At 39.1% G+C, this 17992-nt stretch overlaps 1 protein-coding gene across 6 annotated transcripts in view; it reads left to right on the forward strand.

Moving 5' to 3' along the window:
* PDE4B (phosphodiesterase 4B) overlaps positions 1 to 17992 on the forward strand; it is a 701553-nt gene that overhangs the window by 562922 nt on the left and 120639 nt on the right. For all 6 annotated transcript variants that reach the window (XM_054236382.2, XM_035251772.3, XM_002750925.5 and 3 more), the window contains one exon: positions 13809 to 14003. In XM_054236382.2, coding sequence (XP_054092357.1) covers positions 13809 to 14003 — 195 coding nt within the window. The remainder of the gene's footprint in view (positions 1 to 13808; positions 14004 to 17992) is intronic.

Consider the following 17992-nt stretch of genomic DNA (forward strand, 5'->3'; position numbering starts at 1 on the left):
TTGTGATTTATTTGCTTTTTCTTAAGCTAGAAACTAAAGTCATTTTTAAATTTTTTTAATAAAGGTATTTTAGTGCTGTAGATTTCCCTGAAATTACTGCTTTAGCTGCATCTTACAAATTTTAACATATAATGTTTTCATTTTCATTCAGTTCAAGCTACTTTTAATTTCTCTTTTTATTATGTCTTTGGCTAACATGTTATTTAGACTGTGTTTAGGTTTCCAAATACTTGGGGCTTTACCAGAAATCTTTCTGGTTTTGATTTCTAATTTAATTCCATTCTGATCAGAAGATAAACTTTGTGTGACTTCAATTTTTTAAAAATGTTTAGAGACTTGTTTTATAGACTAGAATGTCAGGTATGTTAGTGATGTTTCATGCGCACTTGAGAAGAATGTCTGTTCAGCTATTGTTAGGTGTAGTGTTCTATCACTGTCAATTAGTTAAATCGAGGGTGTTGTTCAAGCCTTCTATATCCTTACTGGGTTTCGGTCTATTTGTTCCATCAATTATTGAAGCTGTAATTGTGTATTTTTCTATTTCTTTTTTCAGTTTTTTCAGCTTTTGCCTCCTGCAGTTTGAAACTATTGTTAGGTACAGAAATAGTAAGAATTGTTATATTCTCTTTAAGAACTGACTCTTTCATCATTATGAAATCATCCTTTTTATTCCCGGTAATATAGACATTCTAGATTTATGATGATTAGTGTTATCATAGTTTATCTTTTCTCATTCTTTTCCTTTTAACCTGTTTGTGTCTTTATATTTAAAGTGGTCTATTATAAGCCGCATGTAGTCAGGTCATGCTTTTTTAATCCATCTTGAAAATGTCTTCCTTTTAAATGTGATGTTTAGACGATTTATATTTAAAAGTAATATTGCCATGGTCAGGTTTCAATCTATCATATTGCTATTTGTTTTCTATTTTTCTTATCTGTTCTATTGGAAAAAAAGAAAAGTTTAGACAGATTAAATTTAACAGAGTTTAATTGAGCAAAGGTTTTTTTTTCAGAATCGGGCAGCCCTCAGACCAGAACAGTTTCAGAGAGCACCACTCCACAATGTGGGCCAGTAGCATTTATTAAGAGAAAACAACAGTAACGTACAGAAACAGCTTGATTAGTATGATTAGTTGGCCGTCTGTGATTGAGGCTCGGCTGCTGTGGTTGGCTGAGCTCAGCTGTTTGTTACAAAAGTATAAGCCTAAGTTAAGCTTTCAGTTAGTTTATATCCTAAAAAGTACAGAGGAAGCTTCGGGCTAAATTTAGCAGTTCCTTCTATGCTTTTCCTCTTTTTCCTCTCCTTTTTGGATAGCTGTTTTTATTTTCTTTGTTCTTCCATTTTCTTTGTTAGCTTATTAGGTATAGCTCTTCATTTTTTAAATTTTAATGGTACTTTAGGATTTAGAGTATACATTTTTAGTTTGTCACAGTCTGCCTTCAAGCTATGTTCTACCACTTTACATAAGTTTAAGAATCTTCAGAATATACTTCTGTTTCCCCCTTCTTTGCCTTTGTACTCTTGTCATATAGTTTACTTCTACGTATGTTATGAACTTCACAGTACATTGTTATTATGTGTGCTTTTCAATCACTTATCTTTTAAAGAGATTTTAATAATAAGAAAAAATATTTATTCCTTTGTATAGAACCAGATTTTTATCTGGTATCATTTTCCTCCTGTCTGAAGGATTTTTAACATTTCAGGTTTGCTGGAGATGATGAATTCCTTCAACTTTCCTATGTTTGATGAAAGTCTTTTTACTAGTTATATTTTTGGTTTGTGCATTTGTTTGTTTTTGATATAAATCTTTATAGCTTGATTGTTTGCTCATGTGCAAAATGGAAAATGGTGATGCAGGAGAGAGCAGATGTATGCAGAAGAGTAGACCATAGGTAGGTGAGGGAGGCAGTGTTTAGGACAGAGGAGTTGGCTTCTGATAAAATCACAGAAATGTATGTATAGTAGCAAGAAGAAACACAGAATAGATGTTTACACATGTGAGTTGATTGATCCGTTAATGGACCCAACCAAACTGGGTTTAAATCCGTGATGTTCCATTTAATAACAAAGTGGTTGTCAGCAAGTTATTTAAACCCTTTGAATCAGAGTTTTCACGTCTATAAAATCAAGTTCCTTCCTTCCTCACAAAGTGATTAGAGCAATGAAATGAGGTAACATATACCAAATGTACAGCACATGGCCTGGCACGTTGTACCCACTCAATACCTGTGAGAAAAAAACACATAGCTTTTCTGTGCTTTACTGCATAAGTACAAGTGAAAAGACTCTGAAATACCATTTTTCCACTTCTACTTTCTCTACTTCCCCTTCTCTAACCTCTCCTCCCTTCCCAAAAGAACATATTTAAAATCCAAATGCCAGGCTGTCTGCAGGTGCAGTGTTCAAGAATGGTAACATTTGGAAGCCAGATGTTAACTGACATAAACACTATTAAGTGCTGTGTAGACTGGAGGCTGAGGCATTGATTTCCAATTTTATGGTTATTATTTGAATTTACAGCGAACCATACTATCATTCCTTCCACCTCTCTACCTCCACCAAAAAGAAAATATATGACCTATTCATTCTCAAGAGAATGTAAATTGTTTTTAAAAATACAAAGTTTTAGAAATGTTAAGTAATGCTATTTCACAAACCTGGAACTGAAAATGCACCCTTGATGTGCACCTCAACACCTCCCTGGAGCTCTCCCTGAAAGGTCAAAGACTTGTGAAATTTGATCTGAAAGCTGGTCTAAACCCAGAGTAATAATGACAAAAGTGCTTCAAACCTGGGACAAGTTTTTACATCAACTTATATTTTAAGTCTGAGTTTCCTTAGACTTGGTGTGGGAGCTGGCAATAAATAAATAGCCTTTCTCTGAGTAAAGAATACTTAGTAAAAACAAGTTGGGTCTGCTGTGAACCGCGGAGGTTATTGTTGGTGTTTAATGCACTCACACAGTCAATTATTCATTCATTGATCTATTGAGCAGACATTTGTTCATAACCTGCAGGATGTCCCAGGAAAGTGCCAGGCACTAGTCAATATACGATTAAGTGCAACAGATGGCCCTTGTGGGGCTTAGAGTTGTATGAGAGAGGAAGGCTATAAAAGGGAAAAAAGGACAAATGAATATAGCAAAAAGCTTTAATAGGTACTATGAAGGGGACCTACTTAAATAATGGGTTAATGAAGGACCCTTTTGGTTGACTTAAACTAAAGCTTAAAGAATGAGAAGAAGGCAGCCATCCAGAGAGTAGAGGAGAAAACAAACAGAAAGACCAACATTTATTCATTCATTCACTCGACAAATATTTATTTAGCACTTCTTACCAGCCAAGAACTGTTCAAAGCAAAGCAGATATACCAGGAAGAGAAACACACACGTGCAAAATTGCTGAATTGAGAAAGGATTTGGCATGTTCTAGAACAGAAAGAAAGCCCCTGAGGCTGATCACACTGAGCAGGGGGCAGTGTGGTATTAGATGAGGATTGGGGGGTGGCAAGGGCTAGATTATGTGAACATTTGTGATCCATGATAAGGAGCTTGGATTTCATCCTACAGGCAATGACATGATTTATTTTTGTGTTAAAAGATTACTCTTGAGCCGAGTGAGCACAGTGGCTCACGCCAGTAATCCCAGCACTTTGGGAGGCTGAAGTAGTTGGATAACCTGAGGTCAGGAGTTTGAGACCAGCCTGACCAACATGGTGAAACCCCATCTCTACTAAAAATACAAAAATTAGCTGGTGTGTTGGTAGGCGCCTGTAATCCCAGCTACTTGGGAGGCTGAAGCAGGAGAATCACTTGAACCCAGGAGATGGAGGTTGCACAGAGCCAAGATAATGCCACTACACTCCAGCCTGGGGGACAGGGTGAGAAAAAAAAAATAAGATTGCTCTTGTTATATGGAGAAGGTTTGGAGGACAGGGTGTGGAGCAGTGGAAGTGGAGAGATCCATGGGTGGCTATTCCAGTTCAGATGAGAGCGATTAATGCCCTGAAACCATGGTGGCAACAGAGATGCATAAAACTGTATAGTTTGGGTATAGGATGGATAGGACTTGTTGGTCAACTGAAAAGGAGAAAGGAGGTTGAGAAAGGAAGTAAAATCATGGATGATTATGGTTTGTACAACTGATTAGATGGTGGCTCTGTTTACTACGATGAGGGAGAATGAGTGAGTAAGTGGTTGGGAGCAGCGAATGAAAACTAGGGGGAGGGGAGGATGGGATAAAGATTAAAGTTTCCTAGCCAAGTCTTGAAGAATTAAATCGATCCAAAAATCTAATTCATTATGTCATATGGTTACTATGGCCCCATCACTGGAATATATAAACAGAAGCTAAATGACCACTTACCTGCAATATTTTAAATAGGGATTTCAAATGGATATCTAGAACTGATTTTCAAATGGTATGTAAGAACTTATAAAAGAAAGCAGCAATTTATTGAAGCCATCATTACTTTAGTAAGAACTAGTTTTCCCAGATCAATCTCATTTCCCTAATTGCTCTTGAGCTACTGGAAGCTGGTGCCATATATTTTAATAAAAATCTTTATTAATAGATTGCAGAGCTACTTATGAATTAAAGCATTTATACTTTATTAATAAAGCATTTAACTGTCTCTTATGATAATTTTGTTTTTAAATGGAGAATGTAACCTGGAAAATATTGAGCTAGTAGAATATTTTGTCAACTCAGAGTGCACACTGGGGCAGAATCAACACAAAGCCATCCTCTTTCCCTGGCCCTTTATAATGTCTACATACAAAGCTCACCCCCACACAAAATTCTTCTCTTTTAGAGGACCCTTGCCTTTCCTAAGAATTACTGTCCTATAAAAAGTGGTTATTACTGTTAAAAGTTGTAACATCCTTTAGGGGTTTTAGTAGATATAAGTTTGAAAGTGAATCTGTGAAATTTCAGCCATAATTAGAAAACACAAAGAAACATATAGAAAACACAAAGAAAAAATACTAAGAATAAGAGGGCAAAGGTCACATAGATGGTGTGCCCCACCCCCGTATGCCTAAGTTCTCATGCGACTTCCACTTCCGCCCTTTTGGCTCTCTGAGCAGCACCATGGCGGTCGGCAAGAACAAGTGCCTTACAAAAGGCAGCAAAAGGGAGCCAAGAATAAAGCAGTTGATCCATTTTCTAAGAAAGATTGGTATGATGTGAAAGCACCTGCTGTGTTCAATATAAGAAACATTGTAAAGACCCTAGTCACCAGGACCCAAGGAACCAAAATTGCATCTGATGACCTCAAGAGTTGAGTGTTTGAAGTTAGTCTTGCTGATTTGCAGAATGGTGAAGTTGCATTTAGGAAATTCAAGTTGATTACTGAAGATGTTCAGGGCAAAAACTGCCTGACTAACTTGCATGGCATGGATCTTACCAATGTGTTCCATGGTCAAAAAATGGCAGACAATGATTGAAGCTCATGTTGATGTCAAGACTACCGATGGTTATTTGCTTCAACTGTTCTGTGTTGGTTTTACTAAAAAAACGCAGGAATCAGATATTCAACACCAACAGGTCTGCCAAATCTGGAAGACAATGATGGAAATCATGACCCAAGATGTGCAGACAAATGACTTGAAAGAAGTGGCCAATAAGTTGATTCCAGACAGCATTGGAAACGACCTAGAAAAGGCTTGTCAATCTATTTATCCTCTCCATCATGTCCTAATTAGAAAAGTAAAAATGCTGAAGAAGCCCAAGTTTGAATTGGAAAAACTCATGGAGCTTCATGATGAAGCCAGTAGTTCTGGAAAAGCCACTGGGGACGAGACAGGTGCTAAAGTTGAATGAGCTGATGGATATGAACCACCAATCCAAGAATCTGTTTTAAGTTCAGACTTACAATAGTGGCAAATAAAAAGTCTCATTTGTGAAAGAAAAAAAGAAACATATACTTTATAATTCCTATTTCTGAAAACATTTTTTACCTGGAAATAGATGGACAGAGCATTTTGTAAGCTTGCTAGAAGTAATACTCCTACATTTATGAAGAGGGAATGTTTACATATGGTCTTGTTCTCCTTGTGCATTAAATAGTATGATATAGGAACAAACGTGAAACTACTGAAGAATCACACTAAGATATACTCGTAAGCATTTGAAATAAAGCTTTTTAAAAAATGATACTTATCTTACAATTTCGGTAGAAAAACTAGGTGTTGATATTGTTTTTTGTTGTTCACCCATTTCTTTAGTGAAATGTTTACAACCCAAAAAAGATCTCAATCAATAAGTAAAATAACTTGCAAAATATATTTATCATCAAAATTGAAGTTTTCTAACAAAAACATTGAGAGGTACTTGTGTCATTTCCACCTCTCACCGCATCAGTACCCAAGGATGCGAATGATTGCTGCTGGGTGTGGTCGGTGGCCCTCTCCTTTGGGCTTAGAGCCCTATGGAAGGCATTCTAGCCCCTCCCTGCAGGTGGCATTTGGTAGCACGTCCCCAGTTCTTCTTTATGGAGCTAGCTTTTAGGGGTTGATTAGGGTAGAGGGCAAGAGATGAGTCTGTATCCCATATCATCCACAGTCAATCTTGTTGATGAACATCTGTGCTGTCTATGGTGGTTATCAAGGGGAGTTTATAAAAATTCCTTGACCTCAAACCATTCATTCATTAATTTCTTTATTCATCAGACATGATAGGCAGGGCCTTTAGCACTTGGGTTAAGGGTAAGAAAAAGATTCAAACCTAAGTATCATCTGACTAAATTCTTCAGTCAGAAGAAGTACAGAAATAGGAAAGAACTCAAGGGCAAGTTTTACCACCACCTCTATCTGATCTCAACTCAAGCGACACCACCTGAGAAAGATGGATGGTGTCTCCTGGTGAAGTGCAATGGGCAACCTATATGGCTGGATACAGTGGACCTGCTGACTACCCAAACTAAGGAAACAGTATTCTCTCTGTCTCTATCACAGTATTATGTTTTATTTTCTTCATAGTATTTCTCACTATCTGAAACTATCTTGCCTTCTTATTTGTTGGCTATCTTTCCCCCAGGGACCTTGTTTCATACACTGCTGTATTCTTAGGTGGAGAACAGTGCCTTGTTTCACAGTGGGTGATTGCTAAATATTTGTTGAGTAAATGAATGCTCATCACCATTAACATAAAACCACACTTGAGAACCAACATTTTTTCTATCTCCAAAATGCCTGCGAGTTGTCTGATCTTAAGGGATACCTCAGAGATCTACCTCACAGCTTCATTTCAGTGGGAAAAGAATGAGGTGTTGGGGGCAGGATACAGGGAGTCCCTGTTTCATTTCAGTTAGTTTCCCCACAGAGCTGGAAGTAGAAACCAGATCCATAGAATCTCAGAGCTCTTCAGCATTCCTGTGCTACCTCTGGTTAAGCCTTTTTGTGGGAAAAGCAGTTTGGATTACTGCCCTGAATGTAATTTTCAAAGCCCCTGGGAAGAAGAGAAAGCAATGGAAGCTGCGTCTAGACTTCAGATGAGCTGAACATCAGAGTTCTTCTTCCCAGTCTATGGCAGGGAAGTCGTAGACTTTGGAACTGAATTCTTAGGGCATAACTGTAATATTCTGCTGTAGCTGTGGCCAGAGAGTTCTGCTGGCCTTCGGCTAGGACATGGACTCTCTAACAGGCTGGCTGTGTTTTGCATAGTTTAGTCCTTCATTAGAAATTAGGACTGGCTGCAGCCTGCAATGATGAATTATAGAAATATTTATCATTGTCATTGTGGGTAAAAACGTGTGCCTGTTAAACTTCTCGGCTATAGGGATCACATAGTACATTTGAGGTGATGGTCAATATAATCACTTAAGTAAATGGATAGTTATTTGTTTTTATTAAAATGATAAACAAGCTTTTGAAGATGCAAGTTTCTTTTTCTTTTTTTTTGAGACAGAGTCTCACTCTGTTGCCCAGGCAGGAATACAGTGGTGCATCTTGTCTCATTGCAGTCTCTGCCTTCTGGATTCAAGTGATTCTTCTGCCTCAGCCTCCCAAGTAGCTGGGATTAAAGTTAGCTTCTGAGTACAAATGAGGAGACTATATTCCAACAGAACTTTAAAGAAACAGCATTTTTTCATGACTACGCTTCCCTCCACAAAACACACACTCTGTACAGAAACATGCAGCTTATTATAAATATAATGTTTTCCATAAGCAAAAACTCCTGAGATGGAGTTCCTGGGATACTGCAGGGAGGGTGGGGAAAGAAGAACCTGGAGACTGACTCGCTTTAGAAACTCCGCTGGGGTCATCACCTGCCAGAGGTTTCGATCCAAATGAAACTGTCTTTTTGTCAGATGTGAGATAAAACTATGAGATCTTTGCATTCATTTAACAAACATTTGTTATGTGCCTTTTGGTGTGATAGGCAGCTCTAGGCCCTGGGAATACAAAACAGAATGAAGGTTTTATTCCTGCTTCAAGGTCACAGTCTGGTGGAAGGAGAGAGAGAAGTAAACGGAGAGTACAGTCTAGCACGGCAAATCCTGAGGCCAAGGGGTCTGAGGGGACATCGGAGGGGTCAGGGCATAGATTGTAAGGTGTAATGAAAAGAGGTCACCCCTCAGGATTTTTCAAATGAAGCTTCACATTTTGGAGCCTCCATTTTCTCTTCTTTGAAATGGGGCAAAGAGATTAGCCTGCCAGCGTTGTGATAATTCAAGATATAGAAGAGACTCAGTGAATAATTTTTAAGGAAAAAAAAAAAAAAGCAAAATTGAGACAGCAAGAGCTCTCTCCCAAAAGGCAGTGAAACATTCTGTGGCCCTGTGGATTTAAACCTCTTTTGTGGCATTCACAGTCTTTCTAGCGGGTTATTTGTTAGAATACCAAAGAAGCTCACCTAGAGAATGACCAAGTTGTGAAAGAAAAATCTCCTCTGGTTTGGAAATGAATTATTTCTAGGATGTTGCTCCATGAGTCTTTGTTACAGAAATTGGAGTTTGAGCAGGTAATTGGGGATCGGGAAACAACCACCCTGGGGACAATTGCAGGCAATTCTGTGACCACCTGGCTTAACTTGAATTCTTGGAAGTAGAGCTTCTCTTAGGTTAATCAAAGGTTTCATGGTACACCTTGTGGCTCTTTTCTTTATCCCTGATTTTTCCTCCCAGGCTTATGAATAAGGCTTCAGTTATGTTTCTCCCGCCAAGACTGCCAGCTGCCCCACCTGCTAGGCTTGGAGGCCGGGGCTTGCAGCCTGAGGACAGTGTGACAGTCTGCTGCCATCTGCTGGCTCATGCGTCACCAGCTCCAGCCTGGCTTTGCAAGGATTCCCCAGGAATGGAAACCACCAGGAGAATAACTGTGGGGCAGAGAACATTCCTGCTTATATTGAAAAACAAAGAGATGAGAGGATGGCAGACAGAAGCCGACATAAGAAGCCTTGTTCCCTTCTGGGAGTTTATGTAAAGATGCGACCGTCTCAAACAGCAAGCCAGTGATATTTCTATACAGATGTGTTTTGCTCAGGGAGAATACAGCAGTGCTTTCTTTAAAAATTATTTTATTTAGATCACTGTCTCACAAGGCCAAATAATTAATGTCACATCTCTATAGATTCATTTAAAGAAAACAGCAGAAACACATTGCAGTGGAGTTTGAGGTGGGTATAGGGAGGCAGAGAGGGAGGGACTGGAGAAACGTTTCACAGTAAGTTCCAGTATATTTTAGTTGGTTCTGTCCACATTTTGGAGACCTACTATTTACAGGTTCTGACCCAGACGCCTGGGATCCAAGAATAGTAATACTCAGTGATATTGAGTCCCTTCTGGCTTGGTGATAACAATGTGTTGGGGAGCAGTACAGAATTAAAATAAGATAGAGAATTAAAATAGAATTCCAAGTACTGTGATAAAGTACTATGGTAAAGGAATCTAGGAGAGCACACAAGAGGAGCGTGTATCAAGATCAAACTAGACTGCAGCGTCAGAGAGAGTGTACTAGGGAAGATGGCATGAACTGAATTTTGAAGATACTGGCTTGATGGAGACCATGATGGGAAAGACATTCCAATTATGGGGAACACCAGTTCTAATATAGCCCATCACCTACCATCACTGCCTGCAGGAGCTGAGAACACTAGATACAAAGCAAGAGAAGGCTGTTAAAACCTTAGGTCTCAGATGAGCAATTGGTTCAGTCCAGGGATATCGGCAGAGGCAGGGAGAAGCAGGCAGATCCAAGTGAGCAGGCAGCACAAATAATCCTGAAGATCAGAGAGCAGAGCTCAGAGGGATCTCTGGTCCCAGGGAAAAGGCCACTTTCAATGCCATTTCTATAGGTTGGATATGAGCAACCCCTTCCAGACAGGTATAAGTCACAACTAGATATTCAGAAACTTGTGTGTAACTTCCTCTCTTAATCTATCTGAAACTTCTGTGTGACCTCATTTAAATGTTGAAGTAGCTACAAGCTCAAATGTATCAACTGCAACATTATTCAGAATTGCAAATATGATAAGCAAGAGTAGAGAAAATGCTTGAGAAAACTGTGATACAGCAACTGAATGAAGCAACTCATAGAAAATACTAATTCTGAAAACTAATAGCACACGACAAATTCTTGTGAAAAAAATCAAGATTCAAACCTGCAGGAAAAACATATTCAGAATAGAAAAAAACAAAATGTTAGTAATGATACTGTTCTTTTCTCTATTGTCTGTGTTTTCTATAATATTCTTATATTTCTTTTATAATGATTTTTAAAAATATAAAATAGCCTAAAGGTGAAATGTGTGTCCTGATGAAGGCAGAGGCAAAAATTACCCTAAACAAATAACGGTCCTATTTATGTTTTTGTTTCTGCTACTGTAGATTTCATTTTCTTCCTAATTGTATTTCAGTGTGTGTGGTATATTCATTTTGCTTATTAAGCCTGTCCTCAGTCTTCCCCTTGTCCACACCCCTTCTCACTCCCTGGATCTGTGGGACGTATTGTGATGTCTGCCTGCTAATTTTGCTGTGACTGGGGCTGGTGTCTGGTTGGTGATTCATGTTTGTTCCAAAGCTGTATATCTGTGTTGGTTGCTTTGAAGCAGTGCCCTAGGGAATATGAAAGGCCATTTGTCTCACTAAGACTGCTTCTCTGCTTCTTTGCATCAGAGACTTCTTCCCTAGCTTCTTTTAAGTTCCAGCAAGCTCTCCTATGAGTTTAAGTAAGGTAAGAAGAAAGAAAACAAAAGCAAAGAGGAGCAACATGGAGAGAGCTGTGGAGTTAGGGTCTAACCTTAGTTTATCTGGCAGAAGTGAACTTTTTGGATTCTAAGACTAGGGACAGAATGCCTGTGACTTTCACTTTAAGAGTAATGCTTTGTGTACTTACCCTCTGCCCACTAGGAATGCCTTTAGCAAAAAGAAGGCAGGATGAGCCTTGGTGGAAACCCTCAATGGAAAGAGTTCAGAGAGCTCGGTGGGCATACCCACTTGGCACCTCCTCTAAGATTTTAGCACAGATATACACAGCAGTGGTATTCATAATATTTAATGGCTGGCACTGCATGAGCACTGACAAATTAATGGACACAGGCACAGTGCTTTCAGACACCAGTCCTTTAGTTACTGAATCACTGGGAAGTCCAGCTGATCATGGAGGGCCTGGAGCAGTGGCTGGATGCTAAACTGTTTAAAAAGCCTGTTAGTGTCTTAATATCCAGAAATGTTGTACAGGTACATACCAGATGAATAACTACATGAATACATGAAATTTCTAAACTCATACCCACCATTAAGCTTTGTGTAATCACCCCCGTTACTTTTTAAGAATCTACATACTTTGCCCTTAAAAAGTTTCAGAGTTCATGACCCAGTGGTTCTATGGGATTTGGGTGGCACACAAAAAAGCTCTTATCCACAAAGGGGCTCTTTATTTTGCCAACAGCTGCTACAGGTCTCACCTAAGAAGTGTTTGCAAGTCACTTCATTATATAGCAATGTATGTGGCTAACATAGCTCTGCAAACTGGCAGGCTGGCAAACAGGCTGGTAGTATGAGTGACTGCACACCTGCCTGTCTGCCTGCAGTCTTTGAAAGGCAGCCCTATCCCAGATTGTTAGCCTACTGAGAAATTCCATCTATAGTACCTTGGAAGACCATGCACATATTGGATTGTTATAGCTTTTCCTTGGCCTTTCACTCAGACATTATTACTTGCTGCTTCTTATCAGGAGTTTGTGGGTTGTCCAAAAGCAGCTTCTCAGAATGGTCTCTGGGGAAGCATTATAACCCTACTTTCTGTGATTTCTTCTCATATTTCAAGGAAACCTACAGCTTCAGGGTAATTTGCCACCTCCCTGTTTTCATTTAAGATAGGAGCCAAGGTCGCTTATAGTCTAACTGACTTTTTATGTACCAGATTCTTTTGGTTGTATACAAAGGCTAAAGGGGAATTTCATTCAGTTATTCATTGGGCCATTCAGGAGCTACGTCATTAGGAAAGTCTGAGGTTGTAAAGAAATTAGTTGGAAAACATGAATCTTCTAATTCTGCTCTATGAGTTACTAGCTTATGACTTTGAGCAAGGTATTTACATCTTGCTAAGCCTCATTGACCTCAAATGTAGAGGGGGATCATCTTATATACTTCATAGGGTTGTTAGGAGTAAATGGAATAATGTATTGGGAAGCATTTTGTAAAGTGAAGAAATATAAGCAAAATGCACCCAAAGGGAGCAGGTTGTAAAAACTAGTGAAAAGCAAGAACCAAGAATGTAGACATAAATTATGGTAGCTGAATTGGTATACAAGAAGTTCACTGCTGTGATCTGATTTGGAAGAGAGCATTCTCAGCCCCATATCTTTTGTTCAGCATCTCTCTTCAAAGCTTTAGCTCAGGAGCAGTGAGAGTTTTGGAGAAATACTAGGGAATACGGTTAGTGTCAATTTGAGGCTAAGATAAATTGTGTGTGCAGGGAAAAATGCACATGTAATGATAAAGGAGAATGTGAAAAGGGCACAGTGCCCAGGGAAATACCAGGAGTGGGGATACAGAAAATGAGACAAAATCTCTACTGCTCCCATCTGTGTGTTTGTTGATTAGAACTTGCTCAAACCATTCTGAGCTTGAGGGCCCCTTTCTAGAGTGAGGAAGACTGATGGGAAACCTCATGACACTCTTCTGCGGGAGCCAGTGAAGGCACCCTCCCCCAGAGACAAAGCTCTGCAGCCTTGGAGACTAATTTGGTGTTATCAGATTAATTAAGTCATTTTATGTGGTTAAATTTGCAGATGAATATTAAATCTCAGGTTGGGCCTCCTATCTAATCAGCCAGCGGAGGTTGTCAGGATGACACTTTGTTCCTGAAACATTTAGAAATATGTGTATTGTATTTTTAATGAGACTGTGATATTTATTCATGACAGGAAGAAGTCTTACAGCCAGGAAGCCTTATTCATGTGATTGTTCAGTGTCTGACACCTAGAGCTGTGCTGAATTCCCCCTCTAGAGTTGCTTATTATCACCAAGTTGTCGTATGGGTGACACCAATGCTTAATTTGTCAAAGTTGCTCATGTCACTGAAAGGCCATGGAGTTTGCTCCTGGGTACAAGTTCTGGCTCCATTATTTGCTAATGGTGGGCATGGGTAAATAACCGAACTTCCTTGAGACTCAGTTTCCTATACATAAAATGAGAACAATGACTGCAACTCCAAGCTGTTTTGAGGATTAAAACTGTACATACAGTTTTATGTAAAATGCTTAGCACATAGTACCTGCCACACATTGGTTCTCAGTGTATACTATGTGTCCTCCTCCACAGTCATAATGTGACCAGACTTTCCTGCTTTCTCTTTAAGCTTTGATGTGGAAAATGGCCCTTCCCCAGGTCGGAGTCCACTGGATCCCCAGGCCAGCTCTTCCTCTGGGCTGGTACTTCACACCACCTTTCCTGGGCACAGCCAGCGCAGAGAGTCATTTCTCTACAGATCAGACAGCGACTATGACTTGTCACCAAAGGCGATGTCAAGAAACTCTTCACTTCCAAGTGAGCAGTAAGTACAAGCTCTGTCTGGCTTCCAGTCTCACACTTACCTCATCTCCAGCCCTGTCACAGTGGCAGCAACAATAGTTCCCCTTTAGTCCATGGGAAGGATGGAGGAAGAAAATGAATATGAGCAGGATTGACATGATGACAATGTTAAGGACATTAATGCTGTATAGCATGAGGAATAGGCAGCTGGGTGTTAAAAACCCTAGGCACAGTGTTCAGTTTACATCTGTTAATGATACCTTTAAAATTTTTTTTATTTTGCTTCATTTCCTGAATTGCTGAGTCATTTACAACATGAGAACCTTAACACATTTTATACCTCACACTTGAATTTTCAGCTGCATGTGCAGTTTTCATGAGGCTCCAGCAAAGAAGAAAAATGGTGACTGGTTACATGCATGCTGTCTCAGTGGCCTTTGCTTGGTGACTTTAATAAGCTGCCATTTGGCCACATGCCTGTGTCCCTTCTCTGGAACCTTAACACAATGCCCACTTGTTGCCTGGCTCCTTGGTGAGACACAACATACTCCACCACACTATGAAGCACAGCTGATATTTCTTGTTTTGCTGCTATTAATTGTAGATCTCTTAATTTTTATTTAAAGAGCAAGGACTAGGTTGTGTCATCCATTTATTAAATTTCCAAAACCAAATAAAATTGGATTCTGGAATTCATGCCTTAAAAGGTTTCTGGGCACAGATACAATTGTTTTTAATAGTATATGTCATAAAAGTATCAGTAGCTCCCTAACGTCTCCAGTTTGGAAAATTCCACTGGATTCTCTACTGCTCTTGAAAAGGAAGTCAAAAAGTTTCACCTTCTTGTGAAAGGGGAAAGGGGCATTTTGAAGGTACCAGCAAAAAAATATATTCCTCATGGCATTTCCACCAGCACATTTTAATAGAAGCACCCCTGCCCTAAAATATCTCAGTCCTTGTGTGGGCACAAATTCATTTTTCAGTCGTTTGGCAAATATTTACTGATTCTCTCCTACGTGCCGTACATTGTGCCAATCTCTGGTGATGGAAGACAAACAAAACAGTGTAAAAATTACAGATGAACTAAAAGCATATCTCATTCTTAGCTAAATAGGAAAGATAAGAGAAACACTCATACATACACACATAACAGAGTGGAAGGACATTAACATTTAATGAGCACTTCCTGTGGAGCTGAGTTCATGTCCTTATGTTATCTCTGTTCATCTTCACAGCACCCCTGTCAGGTAGGTGCCCTTATTATCCCCGCTCTATAGATGATGAAACTGGGATTTTGAGAGATTGAGAAACTTGCCCCTATCCCATGACTGTATATCATGCTGTGACCCATGATGTATCTAAATATGATCATACTAAAAACTTTTGGAATCTTTCTATCCATGTTCTTCAATTTACAAAGTGGCATCTCTACTGCCAGGTAGAAAACAAATGACTGCAGAGTAGAGGTGTCCGACGCTGGAGGAGAGGCAGGCAGCCAGCCACTTTGCTGTAGACCTTGTAGAATCCAAGGCATTTCTGACAAAAGTTTGGATGGGGGTCTTTGAATGCTAAGGTATTGGGAATTCTTTCCTTCACCAAGATAAACACATTTCTAGGCTTTATCGTGGGAGAGCCTAGGTTATATGGTGAGCTCAAAGTAGTTAGAGCTTAATTCACATTGTATTTTGCAGGGGAAAGACTAGCTTTGAAATCTTTTCATTCCCCAAACTAATTCCCTGGATAAGAGTTCTCTATACTCAAGCCAAGAGGCATGAAGATCCTTCAGAGTCTCCCCAGAAAATATACCCCAATTCCAGCTTAACTCTTGCGTTTCATTATTTGGAATCAAAAGGTTATAGAAATGTTAAACTTGAAGAATCCTTAAAGATCACAATCCAACTCAGTCTGCAGCAGTCAAAACAGAGATACAGTTCTAAATGACTCTCCGTCCAGCATCCCTGTTACTAGTAGTTTATGCTCCTTTCAATTTTACTGGCCAGTAAAATTTCCCCCTGTAACTTTAGAACCTAAATTTTCCAACTTCAAATTTAGGCAAGTAAAAATTATATATGTAAATTATCTAATATCATTCTCACTTTTTAAAGAGAAGGACTTAGATCAAAAGTAGCATGGGTACAATTTCATAATAAAAAATAGCCTTTCCCAAGAAAACACAGTTGGTAACATAATACCACCCTATAAAAAATAAGTTATAACAGGATATATTAAAATATTTGTGTGAATAAAAATAGCACAAGATTTTGTTTTTCAAATATTTCAGTATCACAGAAAAAAAAGTCCATATATTTCTCAGTTTTGGAGTTTATATTTCACAACACACCGAGAAGTAGAGTTTGAACAATATCAAGCTTCGTCTAGTAATTCAGTTTTATGTTGGCAAGTCCAGTTTCACACCAGTATCTGAATCTGAGCTAAAGTAATGCCCTTAAAGCTATTTCACCTGATTATTCACCCTTTAAGATAAATTGAAACAGAGGAAAAGCACTCTCAAGCTTCCCAGTCCTTCTCTTGCCTTCTACACATAGATCCAGGAAGAAGAAGGGTGATAATAGACCAAGAGTCTAGATGTGAAGGCTATTGGGTGGGGACTGCAAGATGTTCCTTGCTCACAAGCCCCTCATATCCAGCACAGATCTGTCATGAATTTTTTATGAAAGGTGGAAAACTCTTCATAATTCTGCTGCATTAAATCCTAGTAATAAAGGAAATTTTAAATTTTTCTCATCTGAACTTTTTCAGAAGAATAAGAGAAAATATAGTCAGAGGAGAGTGAGTGAAAAGATATTCAGAGTAAAAAGGTGAACAAGAAAAAATAAAAGTGACTTTAACTTTGAGCAACAAAGGAGAGATCAGGATGAGGCTTTATAGTAAAGTAAAGCAAGATCACCATTGGATCCCAAAAGGAAATTTTGGATGCTTTCCTAGATGTGGCAATAGTTTGTTGGTTTCTGTTCAGTTCCTGTGTTGTAGTCATACCAAACGTAATGCCTTCATATACTGAGGTTCAGATTGCCTCATGGGAACATAAAGTACAGGAAACTTACCAGGCCAGTTTTATTGCTGAAAACTGTGGTAGGAACCACCATGGACAGAATGGAGTTTTGATTTTCCACCTGCAAAGCCACAGGAAAGGACACTCCATGTTTTTTTCATTTGGTCATCCCATTTTGCAAAGCTTTACTTAGACAAGAAGCTTGTGAAAGCCACCATTTACATGTGGACTAAGTAATTTCTAGAGAGATCTGTCAAGGGAAATGAGACATAAGAACCAAGAGGAAAAGCAGAAATAACAACCCACTTAAATTTAAAACTTGTTTATTGATGGACTACCAAAAAGTGCAGTGTAGTTTCTAAGACTTCAGTTAAACTTACAGCCATCACACTTGCACATGGCTTTTAAGACATTGAATCTATTTTATTATTTCTAAATTATGTGAAAATAAAAGCACACAATTATTGAGTATTGTCTGTATGCTATGTGTTAAAGTACTTTACTTTTTTTTTTTTTTTTTTTGAGGCAGAGTCTCGCTCTGTCGCCCAGGCTAGAGTGCAATGGTGCGATCTTGGCTCACTGCAACCTCTGCCTCCTGGGTTCAAGTGATTCTCCTGCCTCTACCACCCAAGTGGCTGGGATTACAGACACATGCCGCCATAGCTGGCTAATTTTTCTATAATTTTTAGTAGAAATGGGGTTTCACCATCTTGGCCAGGCTGGTCTTGAACTCCTGTCCTCATGATCCACCCGCCTTGGCCTCCCAAAGTGCTGGGATGACAGGTGTGAACCACTGCACTGGCCTTACATATGTTAATTCATTTAACCTCCATATCCCCAAAGTGGTAGGTACTATAACTTTCTTGTTTTAAAGATGAGGGCATTGGGGCACAGAGAAGTTAAATGACTTCACCAATAATGGGAACAAGGCTTGAACTCAAGGAGTCTAGGTAGTAAACTATATGGATATCCAGTATGTAAATAGACTCTAAATGAGG

This window comes from Callithrix jacchus, chromosome 7 (assembly GCF_049354715.1).
Source record: "Callithrix jacchus isolate 240 chromosome 7, calJac240_pri, whole genome shotgun sequence".
NCBI lineage: Eukaryota > Metazoa > Chordata > Mammalia > Primates > Cebidae > Callithrix > Callithrix jacchus.